Source organism: Lampetra fluviatilis, chromosome 47 (assembly GCF_964198595.1).
Source record: "Lampetra fluviatilis chromosome 47, kcLamFluv1.1, whole genome shotgun sequence".
Taxonomy (NCBI): Eukaryota; Metazoa; Chordata; class Hyperoartia; order Petromyzontiformes; family Petromyzontidae; genus Lampetra; species Lampetra fluviatilis.
In genome coordinates, this window is record NC_136321.1 from 7,508,864 (window position 1) to 7,534,908 (window position 26,045).

At 44.7% G+C, this 26,045-nt stretch overlaps 1 protein-coding gene across 1 annotated transcript in view; it reads right to left on the reverse strand.

Annotated features, from left to right (window-relative positions):
* Positions 1 to 18,508, reverse strand: part of RNGTT (RNA guanylyltransferase and 5'-phosphatase) — a 41,824-nt gene extending 23,316 nt beyond the window's left edge. The window contains exons 1-12 of the mRNA XM_078877330.1: positions 17,996 to 18,508; positions 16,091 to 16,200; positions 15,292 to 15,395; positions 14,705 to 14,793; positions 14,059 to 14,134; positions 13,351 to 13,609; positions 12,356 to 12,465; positions 11,258 to 11,359; positions 9,911 to 10,046; positions 9,124 to 9,195; positions 7,467 to 7,631; positions 932 to 1,015 (exon numbers count right to left, since the gene is read on the reverse strand). Coding sequence (XP_078733456.1) covers positions 932 to 1,015; positions 7,467 to 7,631; positions 9,124 to 9,195; positions 9,911 to 10,046; positions 11,258 to 11,359; positions 12,356 to 12,465; positions 13,351 to 13,609; positions 14,059 to 14,134; positions 14,705 to 14,793; positions 15,292 to 15,395; positions 16,091 to 16,200; positions 17,996 to 18,059 — 1,371 coding nt within the window. The 5' untranslated portion in view covers positions 18,060 to 18,508. The remainder of the gene's footprint in view (positions 1 to 931; positions 1,016 to 7,466; positions 7,632 to 9,123; positions 9,196 to 9,910; positions 10,047 to 11,257; positions 11,360 to 12,355; positions 12,466 to 13,350; positions 13,610 to 14,058; positions 14,135 to 14,704; positions 14,794 to 15,291; positions 15,396 to 16,090; positions 16,201 to 17,995) is intronic.
* Positions 18,509 to 26,045: the final 7,537 nt, after the last annotated feature.

A 26,045-nucleotide genomic window follows, 5' to 3' on the forward strand; every position in this document is an offset into this window, starting at 1 on the left:
CAATTCAAATCACTTCGACAATACAATTAAGAGTTTTTATTAGCTGGCTTAGGATGTTGGACATGCGGAGTTTACAGCAGGAGGTGTGGGCAGTGATGCTAACTGGAATAGCGCTGCAACATAGACATCCTATGCACTCACGGGCATGCAGAGATGGTCGGTGTGCAACGTGGGGGGTGTGCAACGTGGGGGGGTGTGCTGTGTGTGTGCCCTGGACTCCAGCAGAACTTTACTTGTCACCAAATACATGATGCGTGTAAGCATGTGTAGATTCAAAACAGACAAGCGGCAAATCACCCCAACCCCCCCCCCCCCCTTCATTCAATGATTTGTCACGAGGCAATGTTGTGATTTAATTGAATACTCTTCTTCGTATTGGTTTTATCGTCTCATTTCGAGCTAGGCAACACGATTAAGTGATCAGTTACTCTATTATCGGTGTCATTACTTGTCTAATCGGGAAAACATGAACACAGTTTAGAAACAGTCTCGCCTCTTGTTCTCACGCGTGACGCTAGACAGGAGGATACGAGTGGTGCTTGGTGACATAATCGGCATCGTCTGAAGGTTGTGGCTGATAGGGGTTTCCCACCTTCAAGGCAGGTTGTCTAGGTGGCCGCCATTTTTAAATGGGCCCGAGTAATCGACCACAGAAAAAAACAGCCGATTATGAATTTAGACGATTAATCAACTCAATTGACTAATTGCCCCAGTGCTCGTCTCATTTGAGTTGTTTCTAATTTGTTATCTCATTTGGACAAGCTTGTTTGGTCCCAAAGACTAAATGCGGTATTGGAATGTAGTTCGCATGAGTAATGAATAATTTAACACACAAACTTTAATAATTTTTTGTTAATTCACTTTCATCAAAGAACAGTTGCATTCCAAGTGCAATGTGTGTGGTGCGTGCATTTTTGCACGAGGGACTCACATCGATGGGCCTTGTGCCGGCCGGCTGGAAGATGAGTCCATCTACCTCATGGCTCACTTGCTGCACAAACTTCCCCTCCAGCAGCTGCCAACAGAGAGGTACACACATCACACGGGCACCACACACGCACCACATAAGCCCCGTGCGCACACGCACTTCCACAGCAGGTGCTGCTGACTCAGTGCTGCCTTCATGGTGTTATCAGCCAATTAATTAGTCAGTTTAACACGTAGGCTTTCACGAACAATATAATCCAAAATACAGGGTTTTTTTGGGGCTAGATCGCGTAACAGGAGGATTTTTCCACAAATCTGGCTGTCGCCTTAAGAAGCTAGTTGTAATTACTGGCGAAAAGTCGTACTCAGATTGTAAATGTTGTGGCTTTGCTCTCCAACACACCGGTGTGCAGTACTTGTAACAAATTGTCACATTCTGTTTACATGATAAACCTTACAAATTGGCTGTGTCGGGTGGTGGAGGGTTTAATGACACATTTATATATTTAGGCAATCTCACCCAAAAAAACTGTATTATGGATTAATTAATTAGCGTTTACAAAATAAAGGTTGTGGATTCACTCTTCAACACACCGGTAGGCTAAAGTAGTGAACTATTTGTCTTTTGTCAACGTGACACATTTTTTACGGATTGGCCGTGTCGGGTGGTGGAGGGTTGCGACACATTTATAAATGACGCGATCTCACCCAAAAACCATTATTATGAATAATATTGGTCGTGAAAGCCTACGTGTTAAACCAGTGTTTACATGTTGGAACAGGAGCACCTGGAAAAAAAACCACGTGTGCGATGGGGAAACTCTCTCCTATACAAATGAAACAGATGGAATCTCCAAAACGCTATACCGTCTTCTGGCATGCCAGGGGGCATGGCATGCCAGAAGACGAGGCTCACAATGCTCAGTCAAGTCCCAGGCGACAATTAAAAATGGATTTAGGAAAAAATAATGAAGACACCAGCATTTACTTCATTTTGCTCGGTCCACCAATGGAAGGGGACTTTCACAACATTTGTGTGAGCCATCAAATCCTCACCGCCAGTGCTGGATAACAATTGTGCGCCACAACCGCCCAGCGAATTATGTATTGAATGTCAGCCTTGCTACTGGCTATTCTCGGCTGTGTTGAACCTCGAGTGATTTTTTTTTTTGACAATAAAGCCACACTATGGCATGCTTTCAAAGCCTGTATTTTAAGGGAGCCGTCATTTTCGTACTAGCGGTCATAGAATAGGTAAATGTTTTAATGAAGGACAAACACACGTACAAAACAGACACGTACACATTAAGCATGCGTTTTGAAATATACAAAGTATCCTCCGACAGATCATATGTACAGATATACTATTTCCCGGGCATAGCAATAATTGGCTCCATTAAAAACTGGAATTGTTTACGTTGGCAAACATTTTAGCTTTAACGATCGAGATGCTAAGCCAGAAGCGGGGTTACACTTCCTGCCAGAAATGGATCCACTAAGCCAGCTGTGACCAAGAGTAATTGGCTCTAATGTGCAATTCCAATTTTGGTAACAAACTGTGCGCTTTAAAAATGGGTTTCAAAATAAAAACCTTCAAATAGACGACAATCTTACCACCACCAATGCCCACACAACTAAAGGCCCTTAGCCGCTTACATAAATGCATGGGTATCATAAATATAATTTATAAAAATTTTCTTTAGACCATCAGCCAACTAATATAGCTAGCATTTATGCTCCATGTGCTACAGAAACCAACGCTGAAAAAATTTAACAAAGGAACCAGTTATCATGTGTATATGATTTCCTTCAAAATTAGATTTTACTATTTACATTTCCTGCTACATATCTATCTCACCACCAGCTCGGGAAAGGTAGTCAGAAGTGATATCGTGAATTTCAAAGCGCAGTCATACCCGCGTATTTATGGACCCTTTGATAACCTATGACACAATTCAAGACCTGCCAGTTGGAAATACAAGGACTCTCAGCCTGTGCACACCAGGGCACCCTTTAAAATTCAGAGCTCGCGTTCTGCACACAAATGAACGTGGCACAAGCGCTAAACTAATGCCACATATATCCAGCCAAGTGCATTACAATATCCATCTACAGAAATCCTCGAGGCAAACAGTCTCAGGAATATGCCTCTGTGGAGCCGCACGATATTCATTCACATGCTCCTATTATTGAATTTTATATTTTTTCCCCTTTACCAGCCCTGTTGAGCTGCAACCAATATCTTCGCGGCATTGAAGTGGTAACCGAGACTTAAGTCATCTCGGCAGGGCTACCTGGGCCTAAAGCCGAGCCACCGGCATCAAAGCCCAGCAGCCCAGACTAGACCATCAACCGTCTTGAGGTTGCAAAATCCAGTTGTTTTTTTTAAGGCTCTGCAACAGCAGATGATAACTGGAATGTGATCACCATAGAACACGTTTCCGCATTACATGCATTTGTCACAAAACGAAATTGGTAGAAAGAGAAGTAGCACCGTGGTTAACGCACTATGCTATGAAACCAGAATCCGAGTTAGATTTCCGGCCATAGATAACTTGAACAGCAAGTAATATCCCAACCGATTCCAAGCACCATCCTCCCCCTCCCCTTTATAAAATTGCACTGACCAATGTGGTGAAGAATGGTCAAACAACCCCCATGACTGACACAGTGTGGACAAGTGTTCATCTTGCCGTGGACTAACAAAGGCCTGTAATTATTGACGTTTTTATCAATCGTAACATTGGTCTACAGCCAAAATGCTTCCGATATAAATGTAGTCCAAATTTACTCATTCTGGGTCACTGAGAATGAAAATGATGCTTAAAATTATGGATTGGCTCTAGTTTTCAAGATATGCTACTCGGTGGGAAGGGATCCCAATTTAAGCCAAAAATGACTAAATACATCTTTGACTGGATCTACGAATAAATCTATGACTGGGTTTGGACAGTACTTGCTTTTTGAGTACCTCCGTGGAAAATTTCCAAGGTTAAGTGAAGCTAAGATAAAGGAAGGTGTCTTTGTGGGTCCTCAGATTCGTGAACTTCTTCGAGATGATGCATTTGACAGTGCACTGCGTGGCAAGGAAAAGACGGCATGGAAAGCCTTCCACAGTTAGTGGCAACACATTTTCTCGGAAACAACAAGGCAGACAACTACAGGGAGTTGGTGGAAAACCTCCTCAAGGCATACAAAAGCCTTGGGGTTGCAACATGTCACTAAAGATAAAAAAAATTGCAATCTCATCTAGATTTTTTTTCACCGAACTACGGAGCAGCGAGCGACGAGCATGGCGAGCGATTTCACCAGGACATTGCGACAGTGGAGAAACGCTATCAGGGCAAATGCAAGAGACAAGCCAAGAAGCACCGAGTGGACACTGAATAGGAACTAAACTATGTACTTACAAATTTTGACTTACAGCTTTCGTGACTGCAGGAATTCATACCCTTTTGGAAAAGTTACGTAGATATTATTTTATTATTTTTCTATCTACGTGACTTTACCAAAATACCCAAAGAGTATGCACTTATATATACATAGTAGTTTTTTGCCTTTTGTTTCATAATACATTTTATTTATATAACCCTTTTGCTGATTTTTAAAGTGTTACATAAACAGGATAGGTGACATGTTATCATGTAAAGCAACCATAAACACATGAAAAGACCCAGGTTAACAATTTATGAGTAAAACTCTACAATCTACACAATATACAGAGACGTAAAATGTAATAACGTAAATATCTTGGGGACAGTAGTCAATCAGTTGTTTGAATTGTCATATTTGAATTCAGCACACCAAAATCCATAATAAACAGCACCTTTCATCTCTGAAGCAGACAAAGTCAAAAAAATTGTAGACCAGTGTTATTGGTGTCACTGAATTGATCGAATTCAGGTGGTACCAATTTTTACCTTGGCCATGGTACACGACTCCTAATCCCTTCACTCCTCGCTCCCTGACCAATGCACGCAGTGGCCAGGAGGCTACACACGTCTGCTGTACTGCATCTTCCAACCCACGGCTGCAAGGCATTTGACTCTACACACAGCGGCAGCAACAGCGTCGCGAACAACTGCCTTTAGATCGTAGCAGAGGCCGCTAAGTGCATGGACAGAATAACGACACTATTACATTTGGTGACTCTTGGGATAAACGGAAGCATTTCACAAATCAGTGCCAACAAAGCCACGGAGTAATAAGTGTTAAGTCATTTCACATTATGTTCTACATTTGTATTCTCATAACGACCCGGTGTTGAAATCCAGCCCATTTGTTTGTGGCTTTAAATTAAGACTATTTGGATATTTCCCCTTTGCAAAGAGGCTAGTGGGGAGACATTTGTTAATTTTCGAAATGTACCCTGCGTAAGGAAATTTCACCAAATTATGCTTTTACATTTACGATCAACCATCACTGTATCTCTACAAGTCACGTTGTGGTAATGGGAATCTATGCAAATATACTTACGTTTGTTTTATAGCATGCTGATGGGTTTTTTTTTTCTTTAGGCTCATGGCTAAGCATCAACACCAACATGCATTTCATTGCAGCACGTGTGATGCCTCCACGAAATGTAATTTTGTGAATTTATTCATTGAAAGCCAGAATGAAAACATATAAGAATGTTGTTTATCTTCCCTTTTAGTGATGTTTAAGAATGTTGTTAAAGTACCAATTATGTGTAATATTCCTGTCAGACTTTATTATTATTTCTACTTTGAGCCACTGATAAGACAACACGAATTTGAAACAATGCTCTTTCAATAGAATTCCATAAATAAATATGCTGCTACTGTCACAACAGATTTATGTCTAGCTCTCCACGTTCTAATTTAGAAACATGCATTTAGAGTATTTGACTGCTAGAAATTTCCACATGAGCCACTTCATTTGTGGCCAGGCCGCTTCTGAAAAAGAGATATGTAGCTGAGTTGGCCTGACCTGGTAAAATAAAAAATAGAAAAGAGTAAAATAAAACTGACGACGAAAGTGGTGCAATCCACAATCTTAAAAAAACTAAACTGCATTGCCCTACATATGAATTCAAAATAAACTTACCTCAATACCAAATGCAATCAATCATTTCAATAGCTTGACCTCGTGGTGCATGTTATTAATCGAGCACTTTGCATGCAAGGCATGGTGGATCACACTAATGTATGAAACACCCAAACACGCTTGGCTGCGAGGTGGCCAGATGACACTCCCAGCATTCCCTCGCTATTCGCGACGGATACGTTCCGCAGATGCTCGTGATTCGCAAATTTCGCGGATACGAATATCATACAGCGCAACATCTACAGGTGCTTCTAAAGCTTTGAGAAGTTCTCTCTCTCTCTTTCTCATCTATTTATCTCATTATTTTCTCCATAGTCACTTTATCTCGCCACTTTCTCGCATCACATTCTCTCTCATCGCTTTCTCTCTCTCTCTCTCGATGCAGCCATGTCGAGCTACAGATGCGATTTGTGGACAGCCAAAATTGCAGATAGGAAGTTTGTGAATCACGAGGAAATGCTGTACAGCAAATGGGTTGTGAACCCATCTGTGCACAGCTTAAACATTATCCCCTCAAATACATGGGGTTTCTCCAGGTACTCCTTTATCTTTTTACACGTAAAATACAAAATAAAAATAAACACAACTGGCGAAACATCCCCAACAGCATTATTATTGTTGGATATGTGAATATTTACAGCCCTTTGTCAGCACACTGCTGGATGGTGGCATCCCTAGGCCTTGCTGGTTAGTGTATGTTGGTGAAGGTGGGTGGCCAGGAAGCATATATGTGGGAGCACACAAGTACAGTCCAACAATTAATTTAGTTGCACTTCCCCTGTGCTGTCCACCACATATCCCCGCTGACTATAACACCTGTTGTGCATGATGGTTGCTATTCAGGCTCAGCCCTGCTTAGCCTCTGAGGTCTTTGTTCAAAGGCATGATCATTATTCCATTCAATTATTTCCACACAGAAATAAATTGAGTCTCATTTGCTACCTGGCAAACAAGGATTTTGCTCACTCTGGATCCAAACTGTGAAGTTAAATAGTGTGCTGTGATCCCGGGACACGCAGATTGTCAAACAGTGGAGAAGGACTGTGATTTCGATTTAAAGCTTTCGTGACTGCAGGGATTCATCTTCTTGGTTCTTTTGGTAAAGTCACGTAGAAGGGAAATAATAATATAATAAAAATAAAACATAATAAAAAATAATTCTCACGACGTTTCGGCCACAATGTAAGCAGCCGTCCTCAGGTGGAGAACAGGTCTGGCCCACTGGCTCTCCACCTGAGGACGGCTGCTTGTGTTGTGGCCGAAACGTCGTGAGAATTATTTTATTGTTTCATTTTTATTATTTTATTATTTCCATTCTACGTGACTTTACCGAAAGAACCAAGAAGATGAATCCCTGCAGTCACGAAAGCTTTAAATCGAAATTTAATGACTGTGATGTTAAGAAACGAGGCACGGATTCGCCAGGGTGGGGAGGCAAGCAGGAACGTGTGTGAGAGAGGGTGGGCACTCACGGAGCGCGACTGCGTCACGTCCCAAAAGGGCTTTGCTCGTACGCTGAATGGCTCCATCGCCTTGTTGATGTGCCCTGCCTTCATCTTCTCATGCCGCGGCTCGATGATCTCGCGCTGGATGCACTGCTGGCGCGTCCTAAAGTCGCACTGGCCCACGGGCTGGCCCTGTCACCGCCGCCAGCACCGGCAGCAGAAGGGACAAAGGCATGAGCGCGCACACTCACACCCCACGTGGGCAAAACAACAACAACAACACAAAAAACTCCATTTCAAACAGGTCCTTATTCCTCTGGCACGACCCGTCAAAACACAAAACGGAATGCGGTAGCTCAGCCATGAATACATCGGCGATATTTCTTTAAGGCTCGATAAACCATTCAGAAGTGCAGGCAGTCTGAGAGAATACATTAACACTGAAGCGTGGCACGTTAAGGACGATGTCGTCCTACAGGGAAACAGCGCTACGCATTTATAGCTGTACACCGCAACCTTCCCGGAGATGACCGATACGCAACTGCATCTCACATTACTGCTACAACACACCAATAACATCTAGCTTTGCTTTCTAGAAATTCAAGTTATCAGTAAATGCACTTAGTTGATTAAATATTAAACATAATTGACATGTCGTGTAAAAAAACTAAAAAATATAATATACTCATGTTTCAGAGCCAATTCTCAAAAGTGTAGTGGTTTTTTTTACTGAAATATAAGTGGTTTCTGGCAAATACAATGAAGCACACCACTTAAACTGTGCTCACTGTGTTCTGAAAACTACTCTTTCCTGACTATTTAACACTATTCAACACCTCCTATTAGCACGCTTGTCGATGTACATACATACATGTATGCTGAACTTATTTCGCATACATAACAGTCCAACGCACAGCTACCTTTTAATGATTCACGTGGCAATAATTACTCGTGGTGGCCGTATGTTCTGAATATATTATGGCTACAGCCAATTAGCCATCAAGAGGGGACAGGATAGCACATTAATGTCCCAAGGCCACATTTAAGCCTCATCTCAACAGGAAAAGTGGATTTAATCCGAGTGGAGCCGGTGAGCGTGCACCCTCTGCTGCTCGTAAACATAAACGCACGTGGTGACTGGGAGCACAACCCTGCAGCGATGAATTAAATAGATGGTACTAAATGTTCTGAGATTATTGGACGAAAGAGTTTTATTTTACTTGTTACCTTTCTTGGCTACGTAAACAACAAACATCTGGAAATATTGTGCAGTTGTTTTCACAGCGAGTAAGGAATCTGCTATGATTCTCAGCAATGGTCAAGAATCTGCTGCTGTACTTCCCAGGTAAAATATAATACTACGGGTATGTTGACCCTTTACGCATACCAGCAGCTGTTCAGCACAGCAGGTAAGATTATCCAGCTAAAGGCAGGTAAATAAATCCCGCAAACTAAGCTCAATTCTCGTCATGACTAAAATCAATCAATCCAGGACCCAACCATGATTAACCCACAATGACCAGTGTGGTGATTGATGGGGAAAAAAAACGCTCAAGAATGAAATGGATGGGAAGGCCTTCATCCAGCAGCAAGCAGACTATGCTTTAGACAACTGGACAAGTTAACGGGTGGCTGGGCGGCAGAAACCATCTGTACAAATTGCGGCATAAAGAAAACGTCTTACGTTGAATTTGACGATATCGTAGATGAGGTAGCGAGGAACGTCCTGCCCATTCACCTTGTCGACGATCATCTCCTGCACATAGCATGGAGGGACATTCGAGATTAGTTTATGGGAAATGCTGATATGGGGTGTGCAAGTTCCTTTGTCAAGGCGCTCTTCCACCCCTAACCCAGCTTGAATGTACGCTGCCAAGCCTGGTGGTGTTCATTCAGACGCTGTCTTTCCGACAGACCAGTTCTTCGCCTGAGGAGGGCTGCTTGCGTTGTGGCCGAAACGTCGTGAGAATTATTTTATTGCTTTATTTTTTTATTTTATTATTTCCATTCTACATGACTTTACCGAAAGAACCAAGAAGATGATTAGTTGTATTCTTTTTTTCCCCATGTACTTATGGCACCACGGCACAAGAAGAAGGTATTTCCATTCGTAACTCTCACACCTCGAGTGCACAAGCATACATCAGAGAACAGCCCAGGGACATAACATTGTGAACTACTTCTGAAGCCATTTCAATATGCTCTGTAAAGAGTGTTCTTCACATGTCAATAAAATTAAAATGTTGCTACAGGAAGAATAAACTAGTAAGTGATTGCACTTGAGAACTCCGTTTAATAACCTGACGGTCACCAGGACTCTAGCCCAGGAATTCAAGTTTACCGCTCGCAGTCCTCATTCTGGCTCCCGACAGCTCCCACGGCAATGGTTTTAAGTACATTTTATTCACACACGACGCCTCTCTGCCCCAGGTATTGTGTTTGGGCCCTGCTGTACAATTTGAGCAGCTCACCCCATCCAAAAGCGTATTGTTGATGTGGCTGTCGGGGCTCTTGCGGTTCGGGAACTCAAGGCTGGCGACGTGGAATATAATATTGTCCCTGTTGATCATGAACACTCCATTTTCGCCATCGATGAGCATCATGTACCTGTGGAGGAGTGCAACATCAGCGGAGAGGAGTCATGCAGTGTTGATACGAACAAGGAGGGTAAAAGGGTGACATGCAGAGAAGTGAGAATTTGACTTTTCTCTCTGCACAGAACCTCCAGCATGTAATCATTCACGTTCCCCTGCGATATGATGAATGGGCATGATTTGATTTTTGAATGTAATGTTTTTTTTCATCCTGGTGTCACTGTATGTCATGTCTGATAGGCCGTTTGTTTCATTAGCCTAAACGTAACATTTGTATACCCTGTATAAGTCGAAAACCATCTGTGATTACAAAAACTAATCAAAGCATGCACCGCGAGTGTAGAATCCATTTAAACTCATGTATTCATTAGTTATTGCATTCCATCTGATCCTGATTATAAGGTTATTGTGCAATGTAAAAAAGTCTCCCCCCTGTGTGTAAAACGAAAATAAAATATCCGTTGAAAGTACACAGAGACCTCACATTCGCTGTTAGGTAAAGTAAGTGGACTTAGGGAGGACACTTCGCCGAAAGGGAGGGGAGCAAAGACAACACCCCCCTAGACCCTAGAGGGCAACTAATGTTGACATTAAGCAGTGGAAAAAGCATAAAGTTGATTACAATGGTAAAAAATTTGCATGAAACTTGATTTTATTTAAAAAAAAAACTCGTGGTGCATTCCCAAATCCTTAACCACTAAACACCAGTAACAGATCACACCACTGCAGTTCTCACACCCCCTCAACTGTGTCTCGATTCAATCTCTTAATCAACTACAAGCTTGCCCTCATCATCTCCAAGATTTCACGCATTGACAAGCGCTATCTACCTCTCTCATCATCTTACCATGCCCCTTCACCAGCTCTTTACTCCAGCAAATAAGGCCTTCTCTATACCCCCCTTATTTTAATATCTTTTCAATGAGAGGCTTCCTTCTTCTCTGCTGCTATGCCTAAGGTCTGGAACTCCCTCTCCATAGCAAGGTTTAGAACATTATTCTTTCTCCTCAGCTTACGACTGGCCACTATTCGTGTTTTAGTAACCACATCACCGTACCTCCCTTTCCTATAACTTCCCTTTAAACTAAAATCCCTCTTCCCCAGTCTCATAATGTGCATGTCTGTGTACAGCATCTTGAGATGCGGTCAGATGCAAACAACTTCATACATTAAAACTGCATGCAAAGTAAATGCTCCCGGGATGGCAGGCAGGCAGGTACTTACCGTGTGCCGTCAGCCTTCCAACTGACCATGTAATGCTTATTGCTGAGGAACACCAAGTTCTTTCTGTCCATAGACACGGGCTGAGCACCTGGAAAGCCAGACCTGTGTTGGCAGCAGCATGGACACAGAGAAACAAAGACGTCAGACAGAATCAGAATATGTATTGATTCTGGAGAAATCAATCCGATGAACTATGAAGCTCTTAATTCTAGATTTGAAGCTTTCGTGACTGCAAGGATTCATACTCTTCGGTTTTTTCGGTAAAGTCACGTAGGTAAAAAATCGACGTTTCGGAGGCAACACAAGCTTCCGTCTTCAGGTGGAACCGTCACAGCACGCTTGCTGTATCAAGTAGAGCCCACAGCGTTGTAGCAATGATCGGCAACGGCGGATAGGTGAAATTCCTCCCCATAGAGGGTATTGATTCTAGATTTGAAGCTTTCGTGACTGCAAGGATTCATACTCTTAGATTTTTTCGGTAAATTCACGTAGGTAAAATTTCACCTATCCGCCGTTGCCGATCATTGCTACAACGCTGTGGGCTCTACTTGATACAGCAAGCGTGCTGTGACGGTTCCACCTGCAGACGGAAGCTTGTGTTGCCTCCGAAACGTCGATTTTTTTACCTACGTGACTTTACCGAAAAAACCTAAGAGTATGAAGCTCTTTTTCACAGATTTCCAGTAGGAGTTGGTCAGAATGTTAGAAACATCAAACAATACAAAACACGATGATAGGAGTGCAGAGTATAGGAAAGTTATGCAGATCAATGTTCCATTTGTTCACCAGAGATGTAACGCGAGGCTCACAGCTCGATGTATCCACCGTCACCTTCGACCCACTCTTAGGCCAGGCTCGTTAAAAGTCTACGTCCAGTAAAATTCATTGACTCTCTTGCAATTGTATCGGCTACTGTCCTTGCCTCTTCATCAATAACCACATGTAGCTCCAACATAAGCTAGGACTGATATTTCCGTGCTAGCCGCAACTACGCGAGCGCTTCGTGAACGCGGGTCAATGTGACACACAACATAGAGGATCTGTTCAGTAAGAGTGGTCGGCAGGTTATACATTTTCCCCATCTGCGGAACACCATACCCTTTCCACATGCAGAATTCCTGGCCCTTGTGCTGCACCATGGAGATTTTATGCTGGGTGGTCATCTGCGTGACGCCAGGCACTTGGACACCCTCCAGGAACACCACGCCCTGTGGGACAGTGGCATTGTACACGGATGTCACGAAACGGTGATACTAGGTTATACGATGCAAGGTTCGCAATGGTCTTATCATTCGTTTTACAAAAACATCGTTCAATGCTGATTACAGTGTAACAAAAAAAATGTTGTTCCTGGGTAGTAAGTGTTATTTCCTAATTGCTTATGCCTCAAAAGCACAGAAAATGGCTATTATTTCCCACAAACTTTGCTTTTGTGACCAGGACAGTGACATTTTGAAATTTACCTATTTTCAAAAAGAAAACGTGTGCATTTGTGTCTGTCATTCACAAAAAAGTTCTGGTCACAAAAGCAAAGTTTGTGGGGAATAATAGCCAGTTGCAATACTTTTTAGGCATAAGCAATTGAAAAAATAACACTTAGTACCCAGGAACAAAAATTGTGTTACATATTGTTATCGATGCATTTTCTTTAACGCTCCATTTAATGCCAAAATGATTCATTAATAAAAAATTATGTTGCAAATAAATAGCTATTATTAATTAAATTACTGCTTTGCAAAATGTGTTCTGGAGTAATTGATGGCATTGTAAATTATACGATGGTTATAAGATGTAATCGTTTTTGTAGTTCTCTGAATTATTCAATAATTTCATAGGTTACTGGCAGCATCTGCATTATAAGAAATATAGATTATAAAGTCAGAATGCTTGGAAGATTTATGGCAGGCTCATGTTGAGTGAACTGCTATAACGTATTGTACAGTACGACATTAGCAGTAGCCCTTGTACCTCCCTTCCTATAACATTTAAAAAAAATCACACTGCTTTTGGAACTTGGGATGATGCGGTGCGCGCATGTGTACGGCTGGAGGACACGGTTACAGGCGATGTGAGAAATACAGCATCACACTCACAGTGCGAAAGATCTCCCTGCGATTGCGACCAGTGTGGGTCCCGCCAGATGAGCTGGGCGCGGCTCCATGTGCTGGGACGTCACCGTCATCGTCGAGCCCGGCATCGCCGTCGTCAAACTCCAGGCACCAGTCTGGCAGTGGCGGAGGCGCTGGCGTGTCCTCGGAGTCGCCATATCGGCCGAACAGCTCGTCCAAGTAGTCGCCCTTGTAAATGCCGGGCGGGCGTGCGCGGCTGAACTCCGCCACGGCCGCTTCCACGCTGCACACCAAACAAGGCGAAGAGCGTTCCACACGAGACTGAAGCCAAACGGCCGTAAGCACGTGAGAAAGGGCACCATGGTGGTGTGAGCTGTTAACTAGCTCGCCTGGTATACAGGTCGTGAGTACGATTCCACCCCTGATCCCTGTTTATTTGGAGGTTGCATGTTCTCCCAGTGGTCGCGTGGATTTTTCTCCGGGTCCTCCCGGTTTTCCCTCCACATTTAGTAACGTGCATTTAGAGTATTTGGCTGCTATACATTTCCACGTGCTAAGCCAATTCGTTGAGCTATCATTTGTGGCCAGGTCACTCCTGAAAAAGAGCTAGAAAGCTCAGTGGGCCATGCCTGGTAAAAATAAAAAATATAAATTATTTTATAGTTTTTATCGAGCCATTTCGGCCAGATTGAAACCCGAATGTGGGGGCAGTGAAAGGGAAGAAGAACCCACCTCCAGTCCAGCTTCTCTACAAGGTAGGCGCAAATGAGGAAGCCCGTGCGATTGAAGCCGTGCGTGCAGTGCACCCCTGTGGAAGCAACGGGTGGGCATGGTCAGTGAGCTGTGTTCAGCGGGTGCTTGAGACAGATATCCACATGATTCGTCCTGTGCTTTGATTCACAGCATTGTTTATTACAATGGGAATTTTCAGTGGCTGGCGTACTGTAGTCAAAATGCTACAGTTGCACATTAGCTTCGATGCACATGGACTTTAATAGATTCTACGAGATGTGTAAAGATTTACCTCCCCCCAGAAAATTGACGAATTGTCACGATTCAGGAAAATGATTTGATTCAAGAATACATAGTAGGGTCTTATATTTACTGTCTCATTTTTATGGATTTTGTGTTTGTTCTGCCTCTTGTTTTACAAAGGGAACATTTGCATATGCAGTAATCATCACATATATTGCATTAATCAATCGTTATTTATACACATGAATCGTGAGGGAGAAGTATCACTTTTAAATAAGTGATCAATTAATCATTACACGTCCCGCTTCTAAAAATGTAATGTTTACTGTGGCTATGTAAACTGGGAGACTATATGTTGCATTTGTATGATGATGTGTGCTTTGCCATTCTTGTCAGAGCTTGCCTATGATTTTCTGTGGGTTTTTCTTGATGTAGTTGTCGCAGAACTTGACAAAAACCTGTGTATGTTCAGGCAATGGGCACTCCCCATGTCTGCAAGAGAGACACAAAAAATTGACCAACTTTTCTGAATGGTAGATATGCGGTAGATGGGCATCTTAGCAAAACGTGGATATGTCTACAAATTTACCTTATGTGTCAATTGAACAATTTAACTGCGAAGTTATGGATCCTCGACAAATCAAACTCTATTCCCAAATGTCTATAGCGTATTCTATATGAATGCTATGGCATACAGGATAAGGTCTGTGCATCATTGGCATTTCTTGGCTGGCTAACCTCACTTCTGCCTGGTTGTCAAACGCAATAAAACCTTTCATCTTCCATTATATCTGTATGGCTTGACATCTTGGTAAGTGATCCATAATCCTCCCAGGACCTCTTTCCGGCATACATAATTTTGTTTGAAAGTTATACAAGTGTCAATGACTTTCGATGACCGCATCTCAAGATGCAAAATAAACGTCATGGTTATAAAATAAACCATAAGACTCTGAACACTAAATATCACACTATCAATGCGTTCCCTACCCCCGGCAATACAGCTTGAAGTAGGTAATTCCAGCATCTTCAATTTCCTTCTTGTCGTAGAAACGATTTGTGTTGGTCAGGTCAATCAGTACACCCATCTCCACCTGCCCAGGAGCACAAGAGACAGGCAATAGCATCACTTCCACATCAAACCCAAAAGCCTTCTCCGACTCCAGAAAAACATGATTTCGGAAAAAGGGCCAAAAGACATTTGCAGTTTTTTTTAGTTATCCATAACTGGTATTACAGTGAGTATATACAATGTGTAACACTTAGTAAATTCACTATAATATGAAGGCGTCCCCATCCCATGTCGGTCACAGGGTTTGTTTGATCATACTTCAGCACACTGGTCAATGGAGGTTCTTGAAAGGGGGAGGCCTAACAACCAGTTCAGATATCACTCACTACTGTTAGCCGTGGATATGAATTAACCTCGGGTCCTGGGTTCGGTGCGCAGTGTGCTAACCATTGCGTCACCACTCCAAACATGAGCATAAACTCGATGTGAATTTCTGGTCGGGTGGGGAAGTGATTTAGAGTATACAGCTCTCAATAAGAAATCTGCAAGTTAAAATCCTAGTCGGGATGAACCAAATCCTTTGTTATTCCAGGGTCAATAAAGTAATTACCACCAACTCGCACTGACTGGCATGGTGATGCATGGTCAAAACAACCACCATAATCAACGCAGCGTGAGGGGCAGTTTTCATCCACCAGTGGATTGACAAAGGGCATAATGCGTGTAGGTAAGCGCGAGTGCTTGTGAGTGGGCAGCGCAAGTGGGTGGGCTCAGCACCTTGCGGCTCTTGAGATAGACTGAGAGCATGGAGGGGTTGAAGCGGCACTCCTCCGGGACCTGGTCGTCGTACCGCGTACTCAGCATCGTCTTCAGCGGCAGGAACCTCTCTGTGGGGAGTTGACAGTGGAAAAACAAAATGCCCGATCCTGAAGAAATACGTAAAATGGTTCTAGCTGGTATATCGTTAATTACATAATCAATCATAAAATGACAAGGGTGACAAAAAATATATAACACGAGCACCTTTTTTGCCTGTCAAATTTTCTCCTGCCATTCCAAAAGTGTTTCAAGCAATTGTTTCTGAAAAAAGCTGATGTGTTTATCTTGAATGTTTCAAGTGCAACATTCAATATAGGGTTGGGATGAAGAAAACAAATCTAAAGTTTATCTGGGGAAATTACAAAAGGTGTTTTATACCCAAGGAGCAGCTAGAAGAATATTTTATTGGCTCTGACCCTATATTTGAGGGAGGTCAATGGTGAAAAATGTGATTACGTCCTATGCTTGCTGTTGAATTGCATGACCCACAGTCACAGTACATGCTTTGGAATGTGGTTCGTTCAATCTCCGCATTGCAGTTGCAAATATTGACCTGCATTAGAGTACTCAGCCTATCACCCACAATGTCCCAGACCTCGTCAGATCTTGCGTATCAAGTAAGTTTGACTCTCGATGGTCCTTGGATGGGAAAACACAATACACAGCAGGTTGTTATAGTCTGTTGGGCTACGTCGTGGAAAGCAGAGGGCAATGCAGCAAAATGCATTTTTACTGGACTTTCTGACCCCACTCTCCATCTTCACCAACCCACAATAGCCTGTGTCAAGTATGATCCCTTAACAGCGTGGGGTGGCCCTCATCCAGCCATAAATTTCTGTACAAGGTACATTACTCACGGAAAGTATTTAATGCTCAGGTTGAACACTGAAACTGATAATTTAAATGTGATGACACAGAAACGTATTGGTAAGAAAATACAAGCCTTCCTAGATGTTATACTGTACTGCAAGCATAGCTGGTGACAGGGGCTCAGAAAAAGTCAGCCATGCATTTCTTCCCCTGCATAATGAAACATAATTATTGACAGCAACCGTTTTTTTGCAATTTCATTTTCCTCCCTCTTACGTGCTGCATATTAAAGTAAACATTGGATATTAAAAAAATATCGAGTTAAAAAAAACAATCTCATTGAAGTCCAAGTATCACCCTGTTGAAATAATGGGACAAACTCATCACGGTGACAGCACTTAAAGACAGTGGTGGAAATTATGTTGTCGTGGCATGGGTCATTATGCATAGGAAAATTGCCAAGATCTCAAAATGTAGGTGCTCATTTTATGGAGTGTGCAGTATAATCATGGACCATATAAAACCGCTACTCTTGTAAAGGTAGGGTATATATTGACATATTTTGGTTAAATTAATTTAAGACACTCTAAAAAAACGATGTTCATTTGTATAAGGATTCCTATTTGTAATTTCAAAACCAGTGAATTATCTGTAGACGCGATACGTGAGACCACAGGGGCATGAGAATAACGGCGAGGGCAACTACACCACAAAGTTTGGACAGAGGTGGAAACCATGTATGCTGTGCCCCTTTCAATTAACACCCGGAACAAAAGCCACCCTCGCCCAAATTTGAAATGTGCAGCATTGCCACAGATCCACACATTGCCTTGATGGGCACAGATTTAAAAAAAAATTAAAGCCACCACAAAACGTGGTCAACTCCACTGGGCCACCGATCGCAGTTGCCTGTAGTTAGTGCCCGTGACGTTGGGAGCCACAGTAGACGGCACTTTCTCCACAAGCAGGACCACAAAGGGGGGCAGAAATCGCCATCAGAGAGGGCATCATCACCACCACCATCATCATCATCAACAAGGCTGCTTGCCTTACCGGCCACCAATTGCCCGCGCCTTGGACAGTGAAGCCATCGCGGCGGGATGCTGTTGTGATTCATGTCCTGGCTTCTAATTCAGCTACGCGCTCGTGTGTTTCAAGAAGAGGATGGTGGTGGTGGTGGGTGGCGCGGGGAGACCCCCAGAGAGACAACCACAAAAAAGTCGTCCCTGACCCCGACCACCCAGGGTTGACCCCCCCCCCACCACCCCCTTCACTGTCCGAGTTGGATCGCCTCTTGCCGGGCAGAGCGGCGAGGCGAGTTCGAGGCTTCACGCGCGGCCTCGTAGAACGGGCGGCCGGGCTCGCTCAAAGACAGTCGGACGCTGCTGTGAATGCCGAATGGCCTTCGTCGTTTAGAGGAGAAGGTCTAACAGCCGGAGGAGACATTTATTTCCCTGAAAGTCGGTCTTGATGAGCAGCGGTGGCGCAATTGCGACTGCAGATTGCCCATTGCATTCCACAGAGCGGCTATGCGAAACGGAAGCGCGCGTATCGATTCATACCGATTCCGCCACTCGAATCGATTCCTAGGTTACCACCTGCGCTTTGTGTGGGACGGAGAAATCGAATTTGTAAGTCGACGATTATAGAATCGATCCATGTAAATTTATTTACATTCAAATGTAAATGCGATGCTGGATTAGTGTTTAGTTTGTTTTCTCAAGGAAAGCATCAGCGAGTGTCAAGACTCTTTGTGGGTCTTTCGGTAAAAGTCATGTAGATAGGTTCAAAGAAAATAACAAAAAAAAACTAAACTCTTATTCAGCAGGTTCCTGACAAAGTCTTCACAATTAGGGGTGGGGGTCAATGCTGCCTACACGTGGAACATTCTTAACCGCCCCTACCGGACATCTAAAGAGCTTTATAGCTTATCGGATTCCATGTAAATTTATTTACATTCAAATTTAAATGCGATGCTGGATTCGTGTTTAGTTTGTTTTCTCAAGGAAAGCATCACCGAGTGTCAAGACTCTTTGTGGGTCTTTCGGTAAAAGTCACGGAGATGGGTTAAAAAAACAAAATAACTAAACTCTTATTCAGCAGGTTCCTGACAAATTCTTCACAATTAGGGGTGGGGGTCAACGCTGCTTACACGTGGAACGTTCTTAACCGCCCCTACTGGACATTTAAAGAGCTTTATAGCTAATAGGATTCCTCCTGCAGTATAAATGAATGGTATTCTGACATTCTGTGCACATCCTAAATTGCGCATATTGTCATTTGCGGTTCAACTTTTCAAATTTCACAAATGTGGAACCACGGCACCGACACGCTGTGGCCTGGCTCTTCCAAACGACGCCACGCGATCTTTAACGTCCACTGTGTATATATATATTTATTTGAGTTTTATAAGGGTACCACGGTGTGATTAGCCCCTCCCAACCCAGCCCCAACCCCTCCCCACCCAGCCCCTCCCCACCCTCCCCACCCTCCTCTCCCCACCCAGCCCCTCCCTCCCCACCCAGCCCCTCCCTGTGGGCTGGTCGAACCAGTGGGTTCCTACCGTATTAAATTGGCAGTACACAGTGGACAGCATACAGGAGGCATTACAGCAGATAAGCCAGTGAAGTCTAAGGACGAGACAGTATAGCAGATTTAAATGAGACGGTATTAATAACAAGGAAATGCTGTAGCTGCCTGTACAGCCAGTACACATGAGGTGGACAATATCGACAATACGAACGAGAAGCAATCATAGACCTGATGTCTAGTGACAATGATGCACTGTATGTTGAACTTTTTTCGCACCATACGCAAGCCAACCGCTCTAATCGGATATGCGGGAGAAGAACAATAAACAAACACACAAAAAACTGTTCGAAAGAAAGGTTTTCAATGTAGGTGATTTAAAAGTACATAGCTCCAATGGCTTCCTAATATCGGAAGGAAGAGCGTTCCAGACGGCCGTCGAAGCGCATCTGAAAGCGCCGCGCGATGCGGTGACCTGACGAGTCTTCGATAATGTCAACTTGTAATGCGCGCAGCGTCTGTTCGTCGCTCTCAAAGAAAAGAAACGACTCAGAGTCGTGAGGAGGAACCACGGACGAGAGGGAAGGCAGCACTTTATTCGTGAGAATGTTAATACGATATTTGGTTTTCTTTCAGATTGGGTATTGGGTTCAAAATGTGAGGGGTTTTCATGGCGCAGCCCTCCCAAAAGAAACCTATATAGTGTATACGTCAAGTTATAACACGTACTTATCAGGCAATTAAGTATAATAGGCAATTACGTTTCAGAAAACTGGTGATTAAGATCATCCCGTCGTAGTAATGCGGGATTTTCAAATACAAGTTGACCCTGCGCTTTATCGAGGAAACAATAAATGCACCACCTTTTTGAAGCCGAAACCACTTTGACATTTTCAGATTCATATATTTGATATAAAGTGACTTTTTAGCATAATAAACTGAACTTTTCTTTGTAAGAGACTATTGACACTAAGTAATGTTGATTGCTTAAAATTTTTATGAAAGCAATATCAGTCAGCACCAGGGACAGCGCTTTTATAACTTTAAATTATCGACCATTGTCAGTATTAATTTGTCTGTAATATACCCACAAATGCGATCGGCTGAAATATTGGCACAGAATTCATCGAAACGGAGTGAGCTACTATGTAAACAGCTGAATTTCCTATCCGACCTTCGGATTTCAGACACATATCTGCAGATGAGCATGCAAATTAGCTTTTAGAAATCTCAGGTGAAGGAGGGAAAGTCGGATGGAAGCAGGGAGGGAGGGTGACACGAAGATGTGGATTTACCCCTAAAAAAAAGTGGAAACTTCCCACTCGTTGAATAAATGGCCAGTGTTTCCCCCACTTGTTAACTTGAGCATTCATATTCCTAGCCGTTATAATGTAAACATGATCCTGCCAGCTGCAACACTTGAATAATTGTCATGTGCTCACTCATACCTGGAAATTATGCTGATAATTTTTGACCTAGTTTAAATAAAACATCAGTGAAAGAAAATGTTTATCTTGCAAATGTTATGGGATTAGCAAAATTTATGTCACCCCATATCGCTAATATTTTGACTCAAGAGTTGGTCAAATATATTATGAAGAAAAATCCGGCCTGGCGTGTGAAGGACACATTTACTTTTATTGGAGGGACTTAAACCGTGGAAGTTCACGGGCAATTTCTAGTAAATAGTGACTTGATGAACTGTTCACAATAACAATCGCAGAGGTGTTTTGGAACCAAAGCCGTTTCATTCACTCAGACCAGCACGGAGCAGCCGGATTTTGTGTGAAGTCACAAGTTAATAAATGTGACACCATCACCACCTCCACCCCAGCCCCCCACTCGCCACACGAACCAGCAGCCTTAATGGTCCCTCTGACAAACCGAACGTCAACAGAGTAAGAGGACCCCACGATCCACTTGCAGTCATGAAGGCCAACGGCGATGGTCAGGTTGTTTACTGACCGTGCAGATAAGATGCCCCCTGTTCCGGCCGTGTCATCATTATCCCACGGAGTGTGCACACACCCAGCCCATCACAAACACACAAGCAGGCGCGCAACCCTAGTAGTGACCCCGACATCATGAGCACTGGGTTCTCTATCAAGGTCGAGGGGCCTTTGTGTTTTTTTCTTTCTTTGTGCAGGGCGCTTTGGATGGCCGGTAGCGCGGGTCGCCTCGTTTGTTTGCCTGACCGCCCCGCGCCCCCTCGGTTAATGACCAGATGGACGGGTCGGTTAATTCAGCTCGACACCCTCACAGCGACCAACCGAGGAAGGGGACCTTTCGGAAATTTATGACGTGGATGTTTGCTGGTGATAAAACAACAATAACAAGAGGAGCAGGGAAGCGCTAAGTGAGGATAAGGGGGGTGGGGGGGGATACGCAAACACACACGTACCCGTGTGCAGGTATTTAAAATGCTCAGTGCGACTGTCAGAGAGAAGAGAGTAGCAGAGTCGTCTCATGAACAGGTATGTCCTTAGCTACCCTTGCTCACGGCGATAAACACTATGCAGGATGTACCCAAAGTTTTTTTTTTACACATATATTTGTTTCCACAAATGTTATCTTGCTTGTGCTTTACCGGCGTCATGTAAATTAGACTGAGCAGTCATTCGTATCTCGCAGATCAGTGCAATACCTGGTCTTAGACAACGGCCTGCATACGCGGATTTAACAGAACTACATCTGACAACCCTTAAAAAGACCGATGGTCAACACAGTAGCGGGCAGCACGTTCCCATCCACTTTGCCACCGATAGAAATGCTCTTTGCACGGTCGTCAAATGGTTTTATTTCACAGAACTGCAATTTAGCCAAATTAGGTGCAGAACCAACACTAAAATATGACGGGTTTTTGTTGTTGTTGTTGTTGTGCAGTCATTGCTGACCAGGCTGAGACCATCAACTCATCACGTGTTAGATGCCAGTTTAATCGCGAGTGGCTGCCTGGATTCGAATCCAGGATTTTCAGTGGTACCAGCTCAGCACTCTGACCTAATTAGCCACTGGCCACCTCGCCTCTTCTCAGCGTTGTTTTATGCCCAGGCCGGGTGTTTCGGCTGTTGTAATTGGCGCCTGCTAGGTTGGCGACTTGGAGAGAGGGTCGGTGGATCACGCATGGATGGGAGTCACGCGAGACACCCGCCTTGCAGGCCAACGAAGCGTTGCTTGGAGAAACGGGTGTAGCAAGTAGATTTCTGACCTGTCTCTGAATGTGAAATGCTCTGAATGTTAAATGCCCACATAATTGGGGTTTCTCTGGATAATCACGCACATTGGTGTGGTTACACACGAAAGATTTTGACTACACGAAAGATTCTCAAAAATATATGACGCCGGTGGTGCTGCTGATGATCTTGGTGGTGATCATGATGACACTGATGACGATGATTCCGCAGGTTCTGCGTGGTGCACCATGCACTCTTTGCTGGCCCTGGATCTGCTGCCGATGCCAGTCTTCCCATCGGCCTTCACGCACGGTGCGTACACGCGCTGTTTGTTGTACCATTGCAGGCTCCAGGTGTGACCAGACAGACACACACACACTTGTAAACGCTCACCACGCTGCCACGCAGCAGCCGATAACATCTGTTATCCACTGTGGCTGCCCATCCAACCACTACCCCGGCTCAAACACTGCTTAGCTTCCGAGATCTCCAATGACATCGGGCGAAATTCTGGGTGGTTTGGTATTTGGAGCGTTCATCATCAGCAGCCATGATCAGTCCACTGCTGGATGAATGCCTCCCCCACACCGTGCCGGCCACGGAGGGTTGTCTGAGCACACTTCTCCACGTTAGTCAGAGCGGCTTGGTTAACGGTAAAGGATCCCCTGGATCCGTCGGTTCAGATCCAACACGCCATTGATGTTAGCCATGCCGGGTTCATGACTTAGTGCAGTGGTTCTTAACCCGGGGTGCATGCACCCGCTGGGGGTGCGATATGCCCTTTCTGGGTGCAGGCAAGGTGAAGAACCACTGGCTTAGTGTGTTAACCGCAGCACCACTGCTCCTCCACAAAAGACGCACCGCTGACCGTATCATCGCATTTTCACGTCATTGAGCAAATTCTACGCCTTGCCCACGCACGCGCAGGGGTCACCGCGGGACGAGGAGAGGCTACGCATTTCTTCCACGGAGCACCGTTCAGGGCGCTGTGGCTTCCCACCTTGCCGTTCTCGCCTGGCGCGGGCAGCGTGCCGTGGCGAGCGGGGCCAAGTGCCCCAGCACACGGCCAGGGACTCCCAGAGCTCCGTCCCCCTTCTCCTCCCGGGCCCTGCGCGCATTGGTACCCCCTCGCCATCCACACCGCCGATGCGAGCCTTGGAGCCACGTGCGTGCCCTCGGCAGTTCCAAACGCGGCGGCATGGACGTGGGTCCCACCGCGTCTTCTCAACGCACCACACCTCTGCACTGCCAACGTGACGCCCGCGTCGTGGTTGGGTTCAGAAACTCATCCATACGGTCATCACGGTCATCTACATCACCACGTGGTCTCATCCGAGTGGCAGCGAGCGCACGGCGCGCATCTCACTCCGCCTCCACCGGGAGTGGCCAATGACAGAAGTGCTCCAGCCGCCGCATGCAAGAACATCATCGACAGCAACATTCACAACACCATCAATATTAACACCACCACCACCACCGCCGCCACCACCAAACCCGGGACTGTCGCCGCGGCTGGCGTTCAGAGGCGAGCCGGGCACCCGTGTCCCATCTGTGGGAAGCTGTACACGCGGCGCTACGGGTTGCGCATTCACGTGCGCACGCACACCGGGCACAAGCCGCTGCGCTGCGCCGTGTGCCAGAGGAGGTTCGGAGACCCGAGCAACCTGAACAAGCACGTGCGTCTGCACGGCGGCCGCGGCCACGTGGCGCCGTCGCGGCCGCGGCCTCCTCCTTCACCTCGGCCACGTGGTGCCGCTGACCCGTCGCACCGATGCCACGTGTGCGGAGTGACGACGAAGCGACGCAGAGACCTGGCGCGACACGTGCGCGCGCGCCACGCTCCGAGCGTGCCCCGATGAAGAGCGTCGTGGACGAGCACGCAGCGTGGTGCCGTTGGGGCAGCAGATTGAGAGGCGATCTCCCATTGAGCAGAGGTTGGCTGATATTTTTGAATAACGCTTTGCGGGACTAGGTGGTGGGCAGCAGATGGCAATGCAATTAAATTGTGATACTTTACTGCTATGCCCCACCCCCCGCCTTCACCAACCTGCACAACTGGCCCGCCTAAACCACCAACCCGCGTTCATCCAGCCGCCGATCAACCAAGGGCTGTACGTGTGCACGCATAGTTTCTCAAGTCGCGACGCAATCATACGTTTGCATCATCATCATCATCATCAGCAGCAGCAGCAGCTGCTGTAGGAGTCTCATCTTCATCATTGCCACTGAACTATTCTGCATTGATTACAAGGTTTAGTAATTGCCTCCGCCGCTTGGCAATTTCTGTTCGAGGTTATTTCTTGTTGCAAATTGCAGGGTCTAAAGACCCACCAAGTACTGCTGGGGCAGGCCCGTGCGATCCCAGTCACTGTGCTCTGGTAGCCTAAATCCAAAATAACCGACGATTATCCACAATTAAATTGTTCTGGAAAATAACAACAATAATTATCATAGCTCCCTACCTAACACAACATTGTTCAAGCAGACGTTTCTCTTTTTTTCTTTTTAGAACAAAAATCTTATGCTCATATTCTTAGGTTTTTTCGGTAATGTCACGTAGGTAAAAAAATTAAATTAATAAAAGTAAAACAAAACAAAATAAAAAATCACGACGTTTAGGAGGCAACACAAGTCTCCGTCTTCAGGTGGAACCGTCACAGCCACGACGTGACATTACCGAAAAAAACCTAAGAATATGAATCCTTGCAGTCACGAAAGCTTCAAATCTAGAATTTTATGCTCATGAAAAGAAATGTGGGCTTTAAGTCTTGACTCGAACAAGGGCAGAAAATAAAGTTGAATAGAAAAGAGAATTCCAGACAGCGAGAGCAGTCGCCGAGAAGGAGCGACCTCCTCGCGTGGAACGAAGGTTTGACGACTGTGGGCGACTTTATACAGAAGGAGGAGGAGACCTTCATCGCTGGAGAAGAAAATCAACGCGACAAAGAGTAGGGTGAGATGAGAGTGGAGAGATAGGGGCAAGACAGTGAAGAATGGAATGCTTTGTAAAATACGGCGCAACAACAGTGGTGGTCGTGGGTCAGGCGAGTCTGCGGTGATGTAAACACCGCGCGGTGACTGCTAATTCGTCTTGGTTTGTTTCTGGATACGTATCATCACCATCATCTGATGTTAAAATGAACATGTTCATGTTGACATAAAAGTGGTTGGGAAGATTTTTCATGCAGAACCAAACACTCGTAATGAAGTGGGTTAGCATACATGACGACACTTGGCTGATAATGATTATTATGATGATGATCGTAATTATGATGATGATTAAATGATAAAGTGGATGTGGATAATGATGACGATGATCGTTGATGATTAATATCATGGATATGACGATGATGACATGCACAACGATCATGGGGAAGCCAATCACGATGATGATACATAAA